Source organism: Canis lupus, chromosome 16 (genome assembly GCF_011100685.1).
Source record: "Canis lupus familiaris isolate Mischka breed German Shepherd chromosome 16, alternate assembly UU_Cfam_GSD_1.0, whole genome shotgun sequence".
In the NCBI taxonomy this organism is placed as follows: domain Eukaryota; kingdom Metazoa; phylum Chordata; class Mammalia; order Carnivora; family Canidae; genus Canis; species Canis lupus.
The window spans coordinates 16,231,140-16,252,075 of record NC_049237.1 but is presented as its reverse complement, the minus strand read 5'-3'; the positions used below and the strand labels follow the sequence as shown (position 1 = coordinate 16,252,075).

The following is a 20,936-nucleotide window of genomic DNA, read 5'->3' as shown; positions in this document are numbered from 1 at the left end:
TGGTATAGAGATTACTTTAAAATAATTTTTTTTAAGTTTTTTCATTAGGGCACTGTGGTGGCTGGCTTAGTCCATGGGCATCTGCCTTTGGCTCAAGTCATGATTGCAGGGTTGTGGGATCGAGTCCTGCATTGGGCTCCCTGCTTTGCAGGAGTCTGCTTCTCCCTCTGCCCTTTTCCTCTGCTCATGACCTCCCTTCCTCTCTCAGATAATTAAATTTTTAAAAGTTTTTTTAATTTAAAAAAAAATGAGAATGTTGGGCTGGATGCATTTACATTTCCATCCACATTTGATATTTTAAAAATTCCAAGTCCCTAATACTCCTCTGTGGGGAGGAACCCTGTTCCACAGCCGGAATTTGAAATGTGCGTTACCATAGAAATAATGTTCTAAAGATAGTTGAATTAGAATTCTCTACAACATAGTGTGTAGAACACTATTTGGGAATATGCTCTGTGTTCCTAATAACTGCGTTATGAGTGAACATTTGGAGCAGAACTCTCCCGGAACTCAGATCAGCTCCTTCAGACGTTCACACACATGAGAGACGGTGCTGGGTAGGCATCAGGCGAGGAGTCCAGCCCGGTTCACCTGACTCCCTCATGCCCTCAGAGCTACCTGAGTGTGGGCAAGCTACTCACCTCGTGTAGCCCCTGCCCATGCAGCTATGGAGAAAGCAGGCTGCCACAGGCCCTGCATCCCTCCTGAGGTGCTCTGAGTTGAAACCAAAACCAGGCATGGATCCGTTTGTGCACGACAAGGCACCGCACCCTTGGGGAGCTGCACTGCTGGGTGGGTGTTTACAGACTAATTGGTAAGAAGCACTTTTAGAAAGTGTCCATCTTTACACGAATAAAAGGTACCACCAGAGGTTATTCTTTTCCACAGCTGATGGCCACGGTCTTCCGTTAAGGATACTGAGTTGCTGTAATAAGAGTTTCTTTAGAAGTAGCTGCTGGAAGAACTTAGGCTGTCCAAACGAACCTAAGTATATGCACACACGTCACTAATGAGTACATAGTCTGATGGCAGGAGCTACTGCTTTTTTAGCTCCTTATTTTTATAGACCACTAATCTCTTTCAAAAATTTTCTTGTGCCTGAAGATAAAATAGAAGCTGCTGTGAGAAAAGTGGTAGCATTCCTACCAACCCGTTTGGAAATACGCCAGCCAGATATGAGTAGTTGTGAATGTGCAAATATCCATAAATATGTTTAATGCTTTTTAAAACATTTTTATGAGTATGTACAGGTGCACCTCAGAGATACTGTGGGTTTGGTTCCATTTGCATGAAAGCGAATATTGCAATAAAGTGGGCCCAAGGAATTTTAAAACTAGAACCTACACGCCTTCATCGAAAGACACTTTATTGCTGAAACCCGCTGACCGCCATCTGAGCTTTCAGCGAGTCCTGATCTTTCTGCTGGTGGAGGGTCTTGGCGCCGCCGGGGGCTGACCCATCAGGGTGGTGGGCGCTGGAGGCCGGACGGCTGTGTCTCGTTTTATTCCTTAAAACAAGCCAACCGTGCAGTTTGCCGCATCGATGGCTCTCCCGGCACGGACGGTTTCCCTGCAGCCGGCGGTGCTGCTCGGTGGCACTGCACCCCCCGGAGAGCCGCCTTCAGAACAGTCCGTCCTCGGGCCCGGGGGCTGCACCAGCTAAGCTGCTGTCCTGCTCCCAATCCTTGGTTGTCGTTTCAACCGTCTTCACGGTGTGTCCACCAGGAAGAGGCCAACTCGGGAAACCACTTTCTTGGCTCGTCCCTGAGAAGCACCTGCTCGTCCGTTCACGTTTGGTGCTGAGCTCACAGCCATTCAGTCCCTCGGCTCCACTCCTCGTCCGGTTCTCTCGCTGTTTCTTCGTTGCTCTATTTCGAGAACACAGGCACAGTAGACTTAGCATCATCCTTAAGGACCCTGAGATTTTCAGAATGGTCACCGAGCACCAGCTTCAGCCTCGTCACCAGCTGCACTAGCCCCTCACGGGAGGGTCAGCCTGGCCTTGGAAGCCTCGGAGCCGGCACTGACCTCTCCTCTCCAGCTGTGAAAGTCCTAGCTGGCAGCTTCTTCCAGTAGAACCTGTTTCATCTACACTGAAAATGTGTTCAGTGCAGCACCCTCATTGGTTATCTTAGCTAGGTCTTCTGGAAAACCTGCTGCTTCACATTGCACTTCCGTGTCGTGGAGGTGGCTGCTTTCCTTACACCTCCCTAACCAGCCTCCCAGCCTCAGACTTTCCTTCTGCAGCTTCCTCCCCTCTCAGCCGTCCTAGAACTGAAGGGAGTCAGGGCCTTGCTCTGGATTAGGCTTTGGCCTAAGGAGACGTGTGTGATCTCCTGCTGTGATCTCCTGTCGGAACCACTGCCACTTTCTCCACACCAGCAGTAAGGCTGTTGCTCTTTCCTATTATTCATGAGTTCACTGGAGTAGCACTTTTTTTTAAAGTTGATTTAAGTAATCTTCTACACCCAGTGTGGGGTTCAAACTAATGACCCCAGGACCAAAGGTCGCTCTTCCTACTGAGCCAGCAGATGCCCCTGCAGTAGCACTTCTAATTTCCTTCAAGAATGTTTCCTTTCCAAAAAAAAAAAAAAAAATGTTTCCTTTCATACAACTTGGCTCACTGTTTGGTAAAAGAGGCCTGGCTTTCCACATGGCTCACACCAAACTTAATCACTTCTAGCTTTTGATATAAACTAAAAGATGTGCAACTGACTGTTCTTTTCACTTGAACATTTAGGGGCCACTATAGGGTTGTTAACTGAGGGAGGCCCAGGGAAAGGGAGAGAGATGGATAGCAGCTAGTCAGTGGAGCACTCAGAACACACACATTTATTAAGCTGCTCTCTTATATGTGTGTGGTACGTGGTGACAACAAACAACCACAATAGTAACATCAAAGATCACTCACTGAGAGGCAGCCTGGGTGGTTCAGTTGGTCAAGCTCAGGTCTTGATCTCATGGATGGTGGGATCAGGTCCGGCGTCAGGTTCCATGCTCAGCAAGGATTCTACTTGAAAGCTTCCCTCTGCCCCTCTCCTCTCTTCCCCTTGCCTCTTTCTCTCTCTCAAGATTCAAAAAAAAAAAAGTCACTGATAACAGGTATAATAATGAAAAACAGGTATAATAATGAAACAGCTTGAAACACTGTGAGAATTCCCAGAATGTGACAGAGGCACAGAACAAATGCTTCAGAAGTTGAGCTGCTGTGACTGCAGGTGGGGGTGAGGAGCTTGGAGCCACCTGCTCGTTTCCCATCCCCACCTCCAACATCTAGAACATTCTCTCTCCTAAGGCACTGCAGAACCCAGGGAAGACCACCAAGGAGGAGGCGGAGCACCACTCCTGCTGGGTGTAGGACAGGCCCAGCTGCAACATATTTTTACGTTGCTTTGACACTTTCATTTCTCCATCTACCAACAGGTGCCAAACAGAAGGAGGCAGAAACAGAATGACCACTGTGAGTGGAGCAGCCCTTGGAGGAGAACTTGAACAGATTCGGGGTCACGCTTTGCCTCATGAACACGGACCGTGACAGAGACAGTAAAATGGCTAAGAATGTATATCAGGGTTTAGTGATGGGTATTTTTTCCAGTGATATTGAAACTGAGCATAAGAAACAGAGTTTATGTGTTTGAAGATTCAGGCTTGCGTTAAAGACTGTTTTCAGACGTTTGTCTGAACGATTTCAAATGCTGTATGTTATTAAAGTGCACTGTGTCCTGAAATTCTTATTACTTTTCATTTCAAAGAATTCACTGGTCTGTAACAGGTAATATGACATAAGGCGAGTGCATGGCCTATTCAGACCTAGTGCCTTATGTCAGAACACGCGATATGTCACCATTGCGGCCCGTGGCAGCTGGAGCCACACGGTGCTGGGGCGTGAGCGTCTTTGGACCTTTACCAAATCAGTTTGTTTCCATTAGATTTGTCGAACAGTTGTGATTTGGATATAAATAATTACTTTATAAAACTTTAACGACAGTTTTATGTTTAAGTGTCTGTTCTGAACTATAATATAAACAAAACTGCTTTACAACAGCTTTATTTATTTCTACTTTCATGCAGTTTTTTACACATTGTGGTGGGTAAGCTTCACCACACCCATCAATAAACCATTGGTTGTTATTTTTAAATGGCAAATTTCTCATTTAAGTTTGGATCTGGAAAGGACAGGACTTCTCAAATAGCCACTGTTAGGTTTTAAAGGGTGAAGTTTCTGAAAAGCACGTGTGGAGAGCTGTTCTGTGAGACTGAAACCAGGCAGCGGGTGTGAGGAAACAAAAGTGCCGGGAAGATGTCTATTTTTTTCTTGTGTATTGAAATGTAAAATCATAATGTTTGTATGATTGCTGATGCGATTGTTTTTGTAAATTTTATTGTGGCATATACAGTATTGTCATATGATTGAAAAGAAACACAACGTTTCCTAATGTAAGTGCTCTGAAAATGTCGACACTGTATATATATGAGTATAGTTTGATTTTTTTTTTTGTTTGGGGTTTTTTTTTTTGGCAGATTGAAAAATTAAAATAAATCTTACTATCGACCATTTTGTTAAAGTTCTTTAAAACACCATGTATTTCGGGGATCCCTGGGTGGCGCAGCGGTTTGGCGCCTGCCTTTGGCCCAAGGCGCGATCCTGGAGACCCGGGATCGAATCCCACGTCGGGCTCCCGGTGTATGGAGCCTGCTTCTCCCTCTGCCTGTGTCTCTGCCTCTCTCTCTCTCTCTTTCTCTCTCTGTGTGACTATCATAAATAAATAAAAATTTTAAAAAAAATAAAACACCATGTATTTCAACACACATTAATTAAAAACCTATATGCTGTTTCCCACTTAGATGTTTCTCCCCAAATGAAGAATATGAATTCTCATTTTCCTGTTTCCATCATCAGAAAAGAACCCTTAATGACTTGATTCATAAACTTTATCACTCTCCATTATTAAATAGAACGTATTTAATTAAAAATTGATGTGCACATTTTCTTGTGCCCAGCCATCAACTTCTTTTATTTCCTACTAGGACAAATAGAGAGCATATGAGTCTGTTTTCCCAGAGAAACAACTATGGTTGTGACTTAGGTAATAGTTGAGAGAAAAGGAAAAAAGGCACAAAGCTACCAAACACAGTGTTGCAACTCAAAACATCTGTTTGCCATCCAGCCCAGGTCTGTGTAGCACACACGCGTGGGGACTACACCATGAGCAGGTGTATTCTGTATGTATGTGTTCAGAAAACAACTTGGGGCCATTTACAAAGCAATGTGTTAACCCTTTCTCCTCCCCACACACCTGCAAGCCTTCGGTGCATCAGCTTGAGTGGAATGGCCACTTCTCAGACAAAGGGCTGCTCTCTGGGAGGCTTTTCCAGCCAGCGATAAAAAACTGGGTTCTAGTGAGTGTCCTCTCGGTGAAAACTGGCACTTCAGCCAGATGCAGAAAGGATTCTACAGGAAAAGCTTCAGCTTGGGAGAAAGCACCTCACTGGCTGAGCATGCAGCTCCCTTCTCTCCCAGGGCTCACAAGCAGGCGACCCTGGCCCAAGGGGCTCCCTGTGGCACCAGCTCTGCCCGCCCCACTGGGGCCTTCACACTGTGGGGGAGCTCACCGCGCCCCAAGGCTCCTGAACCAACGAGTGACAAAAGCAAGAGCAGATCGTTCCACACATGGAGGGCATCCGTTGTTTTACGTCCCAAATCTCTAAGAAAATTTAACAGGCTTGTTGACCCGATAACCTTTTTTGATTCTCCTACAGAAATCCTTCCAGAGAGGGAAGCCCATACTGCAAGTCAGAGCAGTGTTTCCGACGCCTGCATGTGCAGACACACTCCTCTTAAATCACTGGTTCACCAGGAGAGATTTGGGACCCTAGGGGACATCTGGCAAAGTGGAGACCTTTTTGGTTGTCACCACTAGAGGTGAGGAGATGGGTGTGCACTGGCCTCTGGTGGGTGGAGGCTACAGAGGATGCCCTCCCCCGCCCCATGACATACAGTATCCAGCTCAATATGTAAGTAGTGAGGTTAGACACTTTGCCCTAAACAATTAGAATCTTCTGGGTATTTTGGTTACATTTGCTACTTCCTTACTGGATCCATCTGTGTTTGGGGAAAAAACATTCAGCAGGCAGCCTTTCTGGGAAGGGAGACAAAATAATCCACAGGTAGGTTCCACAGAATTTATTTCCAAAGCTCTTTGACCAAAAAGAGAATTTTGCTTTGCATAATAGCACTCTCGGGAGAAAATTGCAACCCATGGGGAAATACTTGAAAAGTAAGTTTCACTGTCATTTTCATAAGGAAATCTAGAACAGGTTCCACATGTTTTTCACATAAAATTCCTGATAAAACTGGCATAGTTGTAAGTCTATGTAAGGAGCATACTTAAGACACATTCATAGGAAACCCCTAAAATCCCCTCACATTGTGGATATAGCCCGATCTTACTTCTTGGACTTAACACACTGCACAGAATGTACCTTAGATGCCGACCAGAGCGAGGACATGGTACGATTATCACTTGGCTCTCAAAGATCCTGAAGATCCTTCCTACAGGGAGGTCGGAGAAAAGCCAGGTACCTACTTCCTTCTAGACACTTGCGTGCTGGCAACGCTGCGGACCTCCACCTCCAAGGGACTCGAAGATGCGAACCGGAAGGCTCACAGAAACACTGCTCTGACCAAGAATGGGCTTCCCTCTCCCGAAATCCCACATCACAATCACCTGCTCTCTTTTGAGACCAGAGCCTAAAGGGGCACCTGCTTCCAGTAGCTAGAGATGCAGGATTGGTCCCACGCATCACAGGAGCTCCTGGCCCCTCCCAGTGCTCCAGGCCAATGGGAGAGTCCCCACCACGACAGTCCCAGCACGCAGGAAACCCCGCCACAGGTCACTGGTGCCCATTTGCCACAGGCCGAGAGCCACCTCCCGTATGCCAGCCACCCTTCCTCCCACCCCAGGGACAAGTGCTCTGACCTCCTCCAGGCACAGAAGCTCTCCCTCCTAGCCCAGCGCACACGCCTGTGCCCGAAGGCCCAGGTTCCTCCCTTCCTTCATACCTCCTCCAAACTGTGTATTTGAGCCTCAGGAGACTGAAGAAATGGCCCAAAGCCAAGCCTTGGGCTGCTTGTGGCCACAGGCTCAGCTCTAAAGACTCAGTGGGACCTCCAACTGCCACCAGGCGGCCTGACGACCTCCAGGTCGGCATGGATCTGAGGATGGAGAGCTCCCCCTGCCCGTGGCACAGGCGCACCCGAGGCCCTCTCCAGTGTGGCAGCCCCCTGAATATGCTCCCTGGCCAACGAGGCCACCCGGGCTGTGGTGTCACCTCCCTTCTGGCCGCAAGGCCTGGCCGGGGGGGATGGGGAGAGGGCCGCCCTCAGGAACCGGAACCTCTCTTCCTCTCATCTCCCTGCTCCGAAACCAGCAGGGGCCCCTCAGTGGGGACCAGGCCCCCGCCGCCTTCTCCACCCGCACGCCCCCGGCCAGGCCTTGCCCGCGTGCCCACCGGCCTGACTGGTCCCCACCTCCCTTCCCACCTGCAGATGTTCAGCTGCTCTCTCCAGGCCCGAGTCACACGCCGCGGCACCACGGAGGCCCCCAGGACTCCCAGGACTCTCCACGGCCCACGGACGACGGCCTCCCGACGGCCCGTTCCACCCTGCTCCTTCCTGGACAGCGGACGGTGGCGCCCAGGGTCAGATGCGATTCTCAGCACCGCCGTGCACACCAGGAAACTGCTGGAAAATCCCCTTCCTGGCCTGGCCCTTCCCTGGGCACTGTTAAAGAGATGGACAAATGCGTGCGTGCGCGCGTCCTGTTACCTGTAAGGCTTCTCCCTGAGCGCCGGAGGGCCCCAAGTGTTAGTGGCCGGCGTTGTCCTCACTGTGTCCCTCAACTGGCTCCTACTCATCCGCACACTCTTACTCGGGCTCATCTCTGGGCCTGAGGGGTGCGTCGTGAACGTCTGTCCAATGTTTGATGATGAGTGGTTGGACAAGGCCAGGACATCAACGATGATCGAAGATCGTGAGGCTGGTGACGTGCCCAATCACCCGAACCTGTTCCCCTAAGTGGCCAGGGGACCTGCTAAAGGTGAAGAGACGCCACAGAACATGGAGTGTCCTCCAGAAATTCAGGGGCGGCCGTCTCTACCTTAAGCCTTCATATTTGAGTTCTGACACAGGGATTCCAGAAGACAAGACAATGCTGAAGGCAGGCTCCGGAGGGCGAGCGCCCTGCTCCTGTTCTAACGAGGGGCCGTGCACACCCATGGTCGCAAGGTCTCGGGGCGGGGGGTGGGGGGGGGGTGGGGTGCGGCGGGGCTGCCCCAGGTGGTTGAGGTGCCAGGGGCTGCCAGGCAGAGCATGAACAGCACGAGGGACAAGCTCCCTCCCCTGGGGAGGAGAATGGAGAAAAAGCAACACCGGCTCCAGGGAGCTGGGAGTGGATAAGAGCAGAGAGACATGCACCAAGACAGCCCCTCCAAGGCGCAGAGGATCAGATGAGCTCATCCCTGAACTTCTTAAAATCCAGAAGCAGCCATTCCATGATATTTTGAGAATTCCCATGTACTGTCTGTTTTGTGTCTTGTCTCCTTTATAACAGCTGAAACAATTTCCAGAAACTTCCAAAAAAAAAAAAAAAAAGTGCCATTTGAGGAACAGCCTTTGGGATAACTCCCAATCAGAAGTGGCAGGAGGGGGAATCCCTGGGTGGCTCAGCGGTTTAGTGCCTGCCTTTGGCCTAGGGCGTGGTCCTGGAGTCCCAGGATCGAGTACCGCATCGGGCTCCCGGCGTGGAGCCTGCTTTTCCCTCCTCCTGTGTCTCTGCCTCTCTCTCTCTCTATGTCTATCATAAATAAATAAATAAATATTTATTAAAAAAAAAAAAAAAAAAAAGAAGTGGCAAGAGGAAGGAGGGGGCAGGTGGGTGATCCCTGGTCGGGAGATTGCCAGGAAACCAGCCTGGAATGGCAAAATCCCTGTTACTTCTCAGGACCCCATCAAAGAGAAGACTTGTCTCATGTGGATCAATTAGAATTCAATATTAATTTATTTAACAACTACTTTGCTGTGCACCAAGAACCTACCATGGGCCTGCTGGGCACTATCCACAGGGTCTGGGCCACGTCTGCCAACATGACAGACCTCTCCCCTCAGGAGCTTACACTCTAGTGTGCAAGCAGAAAAAAGTAGAGCAACATCACAGAATCTTAAGTTCCAGCTATTTCCTCTTCCCGGAACGGCCCCCCGGCCCCCACCCCAGACTTCAGCTCAGCCACCTCCCTCACCACCTTCAAATCTCACTGAGATCTCACTTTCTGGATGAGGCCTATCTTGCCCACATTCTATTAATAATTACTAGCGCTACAAATAACAACAATGCACAGGAAAAGAAGGGGGGAGGAGAAGCTATAAACTATTGAGTGCTTTTCCTGCCAGGCACTTTCCGGGGCCGGCACACGTGGTCTCGGATCCTCACACAGCATCTGAGGTAGTCGGTGTCGGCACAGAAGTGGAAACCTGGGGAACGCCTGGGTGGCTCAGTGGTTGAGCATCTGCCTTTGGCTCAGGTTGTGATCCCAGGTTCCTGGGATCATCCCTCCGGGGAGTCTGCTTCTCCCTCTGCCTATGTCTCTGCCTATCTCTGTGTTTCTCTCATGAATAGATAAAATATTTTAGGGAAAAAAAAAAGTGGTAACCTGGCCAAGCTGGTACCACTTGGAATTTGAGGACTTTGGGACTTGATAACAGGCCTCCTTCCAAAGCCCGTGCTCTTAACCCCAGTTCTAAACAGCTACTGTGGGTTGAGTTGTGTTCCCAAAAAAGATTTGCTGAAGTCTTCACCCCCAGTGCCTGAGAACGTGGCCTTAACTGGAAACAGGGTCGCTGCAGATGTGATCAAGCTCAGTGAGGTCACACTGGAGTAGGGAGGGCCCTTCTCCAACAACTGTGTCCCTTTAAGGAGAGGACACACCAGGAGAAGGCCCTGTGACTACAAGAGCAGACTGGTTGGTGTGACAAAGCTAGGTACCGAGGAGGTGCTTGAAATGTTCCATAATAAAAAGAGGTTTTAAAAACTTTACAAAACATTTTTTACAGAAGTAAGCCATTTGCTTTCTTTTTAAAAATAACTTTATCTTAACGTAGACACAAAATCAAAGTTCACGAAAGGAAGGGCGCCTGGGTGGCTCAGTTGGTTAAGCATCATGACTTTCGGCTCAGGTCATGATCTCAAGGTCCTGGAATCGAGTTCCACATCAGACTCCCCGCTCAGCAGACAGTCTGCTTCTCTCTCTGCCCCTCCCCCGGCTTGTGTGTGCTCTCTCAAATAAATAAATAAATAAATAAATGAAAAATGAAATATACAAAAGGAAAGATACAACAGAAAATAAAAAGCAGACATGAGGTTTCTCAAATGGCGACAGAGGTTCATCTTCTGGTACCCTGAAACCATTTGCTAGAAATAGGGCGCGCTACTATTATTAGCACATTGAAAGGAAAGTTGTCTTCAAAAGTAACCATATAATAGACTGCAAACATCTTAACACACTTAGTGATGAATAATTAAGATTTGTTCATTATACTTGTGCACCTGATGGTTCTATTTATCATACTATAAATTAGTTGACCCAAATGCTATTTTTTGAAATAAGCTTTTTTAAGAAGGGTAAACAGTTTTTAAAAGAGAACAGCAAAAAAAAAAAAAAAAAAAAAAAAAAAAAAGAGAACAGCGTGTACTTTCTTCTATTATTTGCAAATTGCCTGGAGGAAGAGTGGTCCCCACCTCGGTTGGTGAAGCTGATAGTGTGAGCCAGTGGGGAGCACAGCCTGCAGCGCAGGGAAGTGACAGGGCGGCCTCCCCATAGAAGTGTCCTCCATCCTCCGCATCTTTGAACCCTCCTGTAGACTCGGTTTTCAGGGGACAGTCACTGAGTCAAGGAACACTGACCTGGGGGGCAGCCCTGCTCCCCCTAACCTCTCGCTCAGGTCTCTGTGAGGCACCAACCCCCCGCAGGAGCCCCTCACCATCCATTCCTCCGGCTGCCCGGCCTCCTCATCCTGACTCCACTGTCCATGCCAGACACTACCAACCCCCACCCTTGTCCTCCAGGAAAGCGCCCCTCCCCCCGGCCAGCCCCCACCCTGGGCACCTCTCCATCCGGCATGGTCCTGACTGATCCCTACCCTGACAACCCCCCAGGGCCTTGCCACCCCTCCCTATAGGGCCCTGGCGGGCCCCCAGCTGTCACTTCTTCATGTGTTTAGTCTTCCATCATCTACCATTAATTTATCTTCAAATTCTTTGCAAGAAACGCTAGTCTCCTCACCCTGAGTTCAAAATCATGAGGTAACCCATCTGTTCCCATTTTCTTTTTTTTTTTTTAAGATTTGTTTATTTATGATAGACATAGAGAGAGAGAGAGAGGCAGAGACACAGGAGGAGGGAGAAGCAGGCTCCATGCAGGGAGCCCGACGTGGGACTCCATCCCGGGACTCCAGGATCGCGCCCTGAGCCAAAGGCAAGCGCCAAACCGCTGAGCCACCCAGGGATCCCCTGTTCCCATTTTCTTAAAGGTATCACTCACGAGCCTTGCTGTCCTCCTGCGTCCATCAGCACTAATGACTTCTAGACCTGCTGCCCGGCCACATGCTTGTCGATTTCATTCTTTCAAAAACCAGCATTTTACTTTGTTAATATTTGTTTTCTGTACCTTTCACTTCAGCTCTTTATTTTTCCTTCTTTCTGCTTTCCTTCAGTTTATTACTTTCTTCTCCTAACTTCTTAAATGGGTCATTAAGCTCAGCAATGTTCAGCCTTTTTGTTGTTGTTGTTCTAATGTAAGCATTTAAGGTTAACTTTTTCCCTTTTATGGCATCCCATATACTTCCATTTGTAGCATTTTTGCTGTCAGCTTAAACAGTTTCTAAATTTATGATTTCTTGTTGACCCATGAATTATGCAGAAGTATATCTCCTACCTTCCAAATGCATAGGGTTCTCTATGTTCTGTTATTGATTTCTAACTTGATTGCATTGTGGTCAGAGAATGTGGTCAATAGGAGTTCTTGGAAATGTGTTGATGCTTGCTTTATGACCCTCTACATGCTCAATATCCATAAATGGCTTATCCCCATCTGAAAGAATGTGTATCCCTTTTCATTTGTTGAGACCATCCATCCTTACTAATTGTTAAAGATGATTTCACCTGGGTCACCTGGGTGGCTCAGTGGTTGAGCATCTGCCTTTGGCTCAGGTAGTGATCCTGGGGTCCGGGGATCAAGTCCCCCATTGGGCTCCCTGCAGGAAGCCTGCTTCTCCCTCTGCCTCTCTCTCTATGTCTCTCATGAATAAATAAATAAAATATTTAAAAATAAAAATAAGGGCAGCCGGGTGACTCAGCGGTTTAGTGCCTGCCTTCGGCCCAGGGTGTGATCCCAGAGAGTCCCATGTCGGGCTCCCTGCATGGAGCCTGCTTCTCCCTCTGCCTGTGTCTCTCTCTTTCTCTCTCTGTGTTTCTTTCATGAATAAATAAATAAAATCTTTTAAAAAGTAAATAAAAATAAATAAATAAAATAAAAATAAAAATGATTTCACCAATCCACTACTAAAAGGTATTAAGGTATCTTATATGATGTCAATTTCTCTTTGCAATTCTGTCAAGTTTTGCCCAACATATTTTTGCATAAACAAATGTTACTGGTCATGTAAAAGTTTAGAACTGTAATATGTTCCCGGTGCACAAAACCTTTCATCATCATTTAGAGATTCTCTGTCCACAGAGAATCCACTTAAAAACCTATTTTGGAAAAAAATTTTTTAAAAAAATTTTTTTAAAGATTTTATATATTTATTCATGACAGACACACAGAGAGGATCATGCCCTGGGCTAAACGCAGACGCTAAACCACTGAGCTACCCAGGGATCCTCCAGAAAAAAATTAGAAATTTAAAAAATAAAACTATTTTGGGTCGGGCGATTTGAACGAGATGAAGATGGGACCAAAGCCGGGCACAGGCAGTGGACACGGTCCTGCTGAGAGCCGAAGTCCATCACCAGTGATAACCTAAGTCAACATGACATGCTGGCCTGCATCAATGAGTCTCTGCAGCTAAATCTGACAAAAATCGAACAGTTGTGCTCAGGGGCTGCCTATTGTCGTTTATGAATATGCTTTTCCCTGGCTCCATTGCCTTGAAGAAAGTGAAAATTCCAGGCTAAACTAGAGCATGAACACATCCAGAACTTCACAATACTACAAGCAGGATTTAAGAGAATGGGTGTTGACAAAATAATTCCTGTGGACAAATTAGTAAAGGGAAAGTTTCAGGACAATTTTGAATTTGTTCAATGGTTCAAGAAGTTTTTTTGATGCAAGCTATAATGGAAAAGACTATGACACTGTAGCTGCCAGACAAAGTCAAGAAACTGCAGTGGGCAGCCCGGGTGGCTCAGCAGTTTAGTGCCACCTTCAGCCCAGGGCCTGATCCTGGAGACCTGGGATCGAGTCCCGTGTCAGGCTCCCAGCATGGAGCCTGCTTCTCCCTCTGCCTGTGTCTCTGCCTCTCTCTCTCTCTCTCTCTCTCTCTCTCTGCCTCTCATGAATAAATAAATAAAATATTTAAAAAATAAAATAAAAGAAAAGAAAAAGAAAAAGAAACCGCAGTGGCTCCCTCCCTTGTTGCTCCAGCTCTGAACAAACCAAAGAAACCTCTTGGCTCCTGCAGTGCAGCTCCACAGAGGCCCACTGCAACCCCTAAGACTAGCCTGGGTATGGTGCAAAAGAATCCTGGTGTGGGCAACGAGGATGACAAAGCAGCTGAATTGATGAAGCAGGTCAATGTATTGAAACTTTGCCGTTGAAGACTTGGAGAAAGAGAGAGAGGTCTACTTTGGAAAGCTAAGAAACATTGAATTGATTTGCCAGGAGAATGAAGGGGAAAACAATCCTGTATTGCAGAGGATCATGGACATTCTCTATGCCACAGATAAAGGCTTTGTGATACCTGATGAAGGGGGCCCCAGGAGGAACAAGAAAAGTATTAACAGCCTGGACCAGCAGAGCAACATCTGAATTCTTCACTCCAAATCATGTGCTTAACTGTAAAATACCCCCTTTTATTATTCTTAGAGGACTCACGGGTTTCTTTTCATGAGCAAACAGTACCTCTTCTAAAAGTGCACTTTGCAGGAGTTCCACCCCTTTTCCAATGAGTTTGAGTTAGGAGCTTTTTCCCTGGAGCAGAGTAGTATTAACATCTAGCTGGGTCACCTGGGGAACAGAGAGGCTGACCATGGGGCTCACCATGTGGACGCTGGTAACACTGCTGGAGAAGGTGCTTTTATGTCATACACTGAGGTGGAGTCCTCAGTAGAGAAATGTAAAGACTGATTTGAATTTTAAGCTAATGTGAAATCTTGGCAGAGAATGTTTTAATAAACGAATGCCTTAAGGGTATTTAAAATATGCTTCTGGGCAGCCCAGGTGGCTCAGCGGTTTAGCGCCACCTTTAGCCCAGGGCAGGATCCTGGAGAACCCCAATCGAGTCCCACTTCAGGCTCCCTGCATGGAGCCTGCTTCTCCCTCTGCCTGTGTCTCTACCTCATTCTCTCTGTGTGTGTGTGTCTCTCACGAATAAATAAATAAAATCTTAAAAAAAAAAAGAAAAACATTTAAAACAATAAATAAATGAAATATGCTTCCATGTTTCAAAACATAAAATATAACCATGATAGGAAAACAAATTAAAAAATTAAAACTATTTTGTTTTATGTCAATGAAGCTTCACAGGGTTTCTATTGGCTGGTATTTGGTTTATCCTTTTCCCAATTTTACTTTCAATTTTTCTGTATAATTTCATGAGTTCTTACAACCAGAAGGACTTAAAACCTGGAATTTTAAAAATCAGCAGGCTCTGCTATGAGCCAGGAGGGCAAAAGGAAATGGAGTCCCCTCCCTTAAAGACAGAGCACAACAAACAACCCAGGAGATACAGCAGAGAGGCAGTTTGAAAAACACCTGGGGCATACCAGAGGGAGAGTTTCCCTCCTCTCAGAGATCACTGGGGGAACTCCTCCAGGAACAGAGGAGCTGGCTGGGCACCATTTCCATCCCCTATGCCCCTAACATAAACACATAGCTACCTGCAGGAACAAGCACAGCACCAACTCTTGCTACCTTACTTGCTAATAGCACAGTCCTGGTCTACCTCCCCAGGCCATGCTATGGCAGATCTGCCCCAGGCCATGCTATGGCAGAACTACCTCAGTCCTGGCCTTAGGAGGCCAGACCCTATGAGGCCTGGCACTATGGGTCCCTCCCCCAGAAGACCAGTGACTGGCAAATCTTGCAAACACCACACCTTTCCCATCCCAGCTTGCTTTGCTGAGTCACCCCCTTCAACCAGGCTGGCCTCAGTTCCACTAGTGACAGGTACCCTCTTGCAGGGGACCTACACACAAACCTTGAAAACACTGTTCATCTCACCCCCACACATATTGCAGATCCACTCCCTCCAATATGCTCTTGGCCAAGGTCCCTCCAAAGCAGTAGCACAAGCCTGGCAGTGTGTAAGCAGCTCCAACAGAGACCAGCACTACTCCAAAGGGACTCCTGTCCCGGGGAGAGGGAAAGATAACCACACACACCAGTCAAACTGTGGGGGCCATACCCACCAAGGAAAACTTCTCAGGGGCCAACACAGGGAAAGCATGGGGCATTTTGGTGGTATTGCATCTTGCAAACACCTGGTCTGACTTAACTCAAACCTCAGGTGGCCCCAGAGCAGCCCAATAACACCACAAGAAACAAACACTACCCATAACAGGCAAGGTGAGCCACTGCAAATGACTAAACACAGCTCAGACACACAGCAGGGTGCATGCAACACACATAGGAGACACTCCTAAAGCACCAGGTCCTGGTGAATGTGCAACATTGCACTGTAGGGCACAACAGGACTTGTCCAGAAGGCCATTACTTTCAAAAGCAAGAGACAGAGCAGCCTGGGTGGCTCAGCAGTTTAGCACTGCCTTTGGCCCAAGATGTGATCCTGGAGACTTGGGATCGAGTCCTATGTCAGGCTCCCTGTGTGGAGCCTGCTTCTCCCTCTGCCTGTGTCTTTGCCTCTGTGTGTGTGTGTGTGTCTCTCTCTCCTGAATAAATAAGTAAAATCTTAAAAAAAAAAATAAAAACAAGAGACATAGCTGACTTTCCTAACACATAGAAACAGACACAGAGTTAGATAAAATGAAGAGACAGAGGAATATGTCCCAAAGAAAGAATATGTTCCACCTCAGTGTGATGCTCAACAAAAAGAACAAATGAGAAATGAAGAACACAAGAAATAAATTTAAAATGAACTAGATGGGAATAAATAGTAGATGAGAGGAAGCAGAAGAACAAATCAGTGACCTGAAGGACAGAGTAATGGAATGTAATCAAGCTGATCAGGTAAGAGAAAAAAAAGTTAAGCAAAATGAGAATAGACTTAGGGAACTCAGCAACACCATCAAGCATAATAGCATTCACATTATGGAAATCCCAGAAGGAAAAGAGAGAGGAAAGGGAGCAACAAAATTACTTGAGGAAATAATAGCTGAAAATTTCTCAAGTCTAAGGAAGGAAGCAGTATTCTAGATCCAAGGGTCAAAGAGATCCCCCAGCAAAATCAACCCAAGGTGGTCCACACCAAGACACATAGAAATTAAAGTGGCAAAAAATAGTGATAAAGAGAAATGTTTAAAAGCATCAAGGCAGGGGAATCCCTGGGTGGCTCAGTGGTTTAGCACCTGCCTTCAGCCCAGAGCATGATCCTGGAGTCCCAGGATCAAGTCCCGCACCAGGCTTCCTACATGGAGCCTGCTTCTCCTTCTGTCTGTGTCTCTGCCCCTCGCTCTCTCTCTCTCTCTCTCTCGTGAATAAATAAATTTTTTAAAGTCTTTTTTTTTTTTTTTAAATCATCAAGAGAAAAGAAAGCAGTTACATGCAAGGAAAATCCCATAAGGCTGTCAGCTGATTTCTCAGCAGAAAGTTTTCAGGCCAGAAGAAAGCGGCATGCTATATTCAACGTAATGAAAGAAAAAATCTGCAGCCAAGAATACTCTATTCCAGCAAGGATGTAAGAAGGATAAAGAAGGAATAGGAGAGATAAGGAATTTCCCCAACAAACAAAAGTTAAAGAAATTAAGGCTACTGAACGAGCACTATAAGAAATGTTAAAGGGGACTCTCTGAGTGGAAAAGAAAGACCATAAGTATGAGTAAAGAAAATAGGAAGCACAAAAGCAGTAAAATTATGTATATCTATAAAAATCAGTCAAGGGACTCACTAAATAAAAGGATATAAACTATGCCACCATATACCTAATATATGGGGTTCATGCTTAAGCAACTATCAACTTAATATAGGCTACTATATGCAGATGTCATATACAAACCAAATCAAAAGCATGCAAAAAAATAAAAAGAAAGAAATCCAAGTATATCATTCAAGTATGCCAACCAATCATAAGGGGGAAATGCAAGGAAAGAAAGGAAGGGAAAAACTATTAAAACAACCATTAGACCAAAAACCACCACCACCACCACCATAAGTAACAAACTGGCAATAAATAATTATCTATCAGTAATTACTTTGAATGAAAATGAACTAAAACTCCAACCAAAAGGCATAAGGTGACAAAATGGATAAAACAAACAAACAAACAAACAAGGAGATCCCTGGGTGGCTCAGCGGTTTAGTGCCTGCCTCTGGCCCAGGGTGTGATCCTGGAGTCCCAGGATTGAGTCCCATGTCGGGCTCCCTGCATGGAGCTTGCTTCTCCCTCTGCCTGTGTCTCTGCCTCTCTCTCTCTCTCTCTCTCTCTCTCTATCTCTGTGTGTGTGTCTCTCATGAATATATAAATGAAATCTTAAAAAAAAAAAAAGTGAGGGGACAGAAAAGCATTTATCATACAAAGAGATGTGAAAAGAAAGCCAGGGTAGCAATACTTATATTGATCAAAATAAATTTTAAAACAAAGACCATAGGAAGAGACAAGGACACTATAGAATCATAAGGAGGATAATCAACAAAAAGAACAACTGTAAATATTTATGCACTCAACATGGGAGCACCAAATATATAAAGCAGTTACTAACAAACATAAGAAAGTAATCAATAGTAATACAATAATAGTATGACACTTTAACTCCTCACTTACATCAATGGACAAATCATCAAAATGGAAAATCAACAAGGAAACAGTTGCTTTGAGTGACACATTGGACCAGATGGATTTAACAGACATATTCAGAACATTCCATCCTAAAACAGCAGAACAGACATTCTTTCCAAGTGCACATGCAACATTCTCTGGAACAGACCAATATTAGGCCACAGAACAAATCCCAACAAATTCAAAGACTGAAGTCATATCATGCATCCTCTCTGACCACAGTGCTATGAAACTAGAAATTAACCACAAGAAAAAAACTGGAAAGAGCACAAATACATGAAGGTTAATTGATATGTTACCAAACAATGAATGGGTCAACCAAGAAATCAAATAGGAAATTAAAAAATACATGAAGACATGAAAATAGGGGTGTCTGTGTGGCTTAGTCAGTTAAGTGTCTGACTTCAGCTCAAGTCATGATCCCACGGTCCTGGGATAGAGCCCCATGTCAGGCTTCTGCTTCTCCCTCTCCTGCTGTTGCAGCTCCCCCTGCTTATGCTAGTTCATTCTCTCTGTCTCTCTCTGTCAAATGAATGAATGAAAATCTTTAAAAAAATATACATAAAACATAAAAATCCAAAATCTTTGGGATACAGCAAAAGCTGTTTTACGAGGAAAGTTTACAGCAACAGGCCTACCTCAAGAAGAAAAATTTCAAATAAACAACCTAAGCTTATACCCAAAGGAGCTAGAAAAAGTACAAATAAAACCCAAAACCAATAGAAGGAAGGAAACAAAAATTAGATCAGAAATAAAATAGAAACTAAAAAAAAAAAAAAAAACCAACAGAATAATTAAGAAACCAGGAACTGATTTCTTCTTTCTTTTTTTTTAAGATTTTATTTATTTATTCATGAGAGACAGAGAGAACGAGAGAAGCAGAGACACAGAGGGAGCAGTGGTTCATGCAGGGAGCCTGACGTGGGACTCGATTCCGAGTCTCCAGGATCATGCCCTGGGCTGAAGGTGGCGCTAAACCACTGAGCCACCCGGGCGGCCCAGGAACTGATTTCTGAAAAAAATCAACAATACTAAAAAAAAAAAAAAAACAAAAAAAACACAATACTGATAAACCTTTAGCCAGACTCTTAAAAAAGAGAGAAAGAGAAAGAACTCAAAATCAGAAATGAAAGAGGAGAAATAACAACCAACACCTCAGAAACACAAAAGATTGTAAGAGAATATTATGAAAAATTATATGCTAACAAATTGGACAACCTAGAACAAATGGATAAATTCCTAGAAACATGTGACCTCCAAAAACTGAATCAAGAAGACACAGAAAATTTGAACAGACCAATTACCAGCAATGAACTTGAATTAGTAATCAAAAAATTCCCCAAAAACAAGTATCCGGAACCAAGCAGCTTCACAGGTGAATTCTACCAAACATTTAAAAACGAGCTAATACCTATTCTTCTCAAACTATTCCAAAAATAAAGATGAAGAAAAACTTCCAAATTCCTTCTGTAGGCCAGCATTACCCTGATACCAAAATCAGAGAAAGACTATAAAAAAAGAGAACTATAGGCCAATATCTCTGGTGAACATACATGCAAAAATCTTCAACAAAATAATACCAACTTGAATCCAACAATACATTTTAAAAAAATCATTCAGTACAATCAAGTGGTATTTATTCCCAGGATGCAAGGGTGGTTCAATATTTGCAAATTAATCAAAGTGATACATTATATCAATAAGAGAAAAGATAAAAACCATACAATAGTTTCAAGAGATACAGGAAAAGAGCTTGACAAAGTATAACATCCATTCATGATAAAAACAAAGTAGGTTTAGAGGGAATATACCTCCATATAGCAAAGGCCACATCTGAAAAACACACAGCCCACATCATACTCAATGGTGAAAAGCTGAGAGTTTTTCCTCTAAGGTCAGGAACAAGACAACGATGTTCACTCTCACCACTTTTATTCAATATAGACCTAAAGTCTTATTGTCCACAGCTATCAGTCAAGAAAAAAAGAATAAAAGACACCCAAATTGGTAAGGAAGAAGTAAAAATTTCATGATTTGCAGATGGCATGATATTCTATAGAAAACTTTAAAGACTCCACAAAAAAAAACCTACTAAAATTGATTAATGCTGGGATCCCTGGGTGGCGCAGCGGTTTGGCGCCTGCCTTTGGCCCGGGGCATGATCCTGGAGACCCGGGATCGAATCCCACGTCGGGCTCCCGATGCATGGAGCCTGCTTCTCCCTCTGCCTGTGTCTCTGCCTCTCTGTCTCCCTCTGTGTGACTATCATGAATAAATAAATAAAATCTTTAAAAAAAAAAAAAAAATAAAAAAAAAAAAAATAAAATTGATTAATGCTTCAGTAAGAACACAGCATACAGAAATCTGTTGAATTTCTATATGTTAATAATGAAGCAAAAAATGAAGAAAGAGAAATGAAGAAAATAATCCTACTTATAATTGCACCCCCCAAAAAATAAAATACCTAGGAATAAACTTAACCAAGGAGGTGAAAGGCCTGTACTCTGAAAACTATAAAACACTGATGAAAGAAACTAAAGACAACACAAACAAATAGACATTCCATGCTCATGAATTGGAAGAACAAATATTGTTAAAATGTCCATTCTAAAAAAAAAAAAAAAAGTCCATTCTAGGGATACCTGGATGGCTCAGCAGTTGAGCATCTGCCTTTGGCCCAGGGCATGATCTTGGAGTTCCAGGATCGAGTC

At 45.0% G+C, this 20,936-nt stretch overlaps 1 protein-coding gene, 1 long non-coding RNA gene and 1 pseudogene across 9 annotated transcripts in view; 2 read left to right on the top strand and 1 right to left on the bottom strand.

The window, feature by feature from the left end:
- Positions 1–4,552, top strand: part of PRKAG2 (protein kinase AMP-activated non-catalytic subunit gamma 2) — a 265,492-nt gene extending 260,940 nt beyond the window's left edge. For all 7 annotated transcript variants that reach the window (XM_038559767.1, XM_038559766.1, XM_038559768.1 and 4 more), the window contains one exon: positions 3,423–4,552. In XM_038559767.1, coding sequence (XP_038415695.1) covers positions 3,423–3,454 — 32 coding nt within the window. In that variant the 3' untranslated portion in view covers positions 3,455–4,552. The remainder of the gene's footprint in view (positions 1–3,422) is intronic.
- LOC119869554 lies at positions 1,263–7,750 on the bottom strand. 2 transcript variants are annotated; one of them, XR_005371344.1, is made up of 3 exons: positions 7,543–7,750; positions 2,911–3,065; positions 1,263–1,867 (listed from the first exon to the last, which is right to left on the bottom strand). It is a non-coding gene; the product is annotated as an uncharacterized LOC119869554 (long non-coding RNA). The 2 variants fall into 2 exon arrangements; XR_005371345.1 differs by lacking the exon at positions 7,543–7,750 and adding an exon at positions 7,063–7,521.
- Positions 7,751–8,019: 269 nt separating this feature from the next.
- Positions 8,020–14,279, top strand: LOC119869573 (annotated as a pseudogene).
- The last annotated feature ends 6,657 nt before the right edge of the window (positions 14,280–20,936 follow it).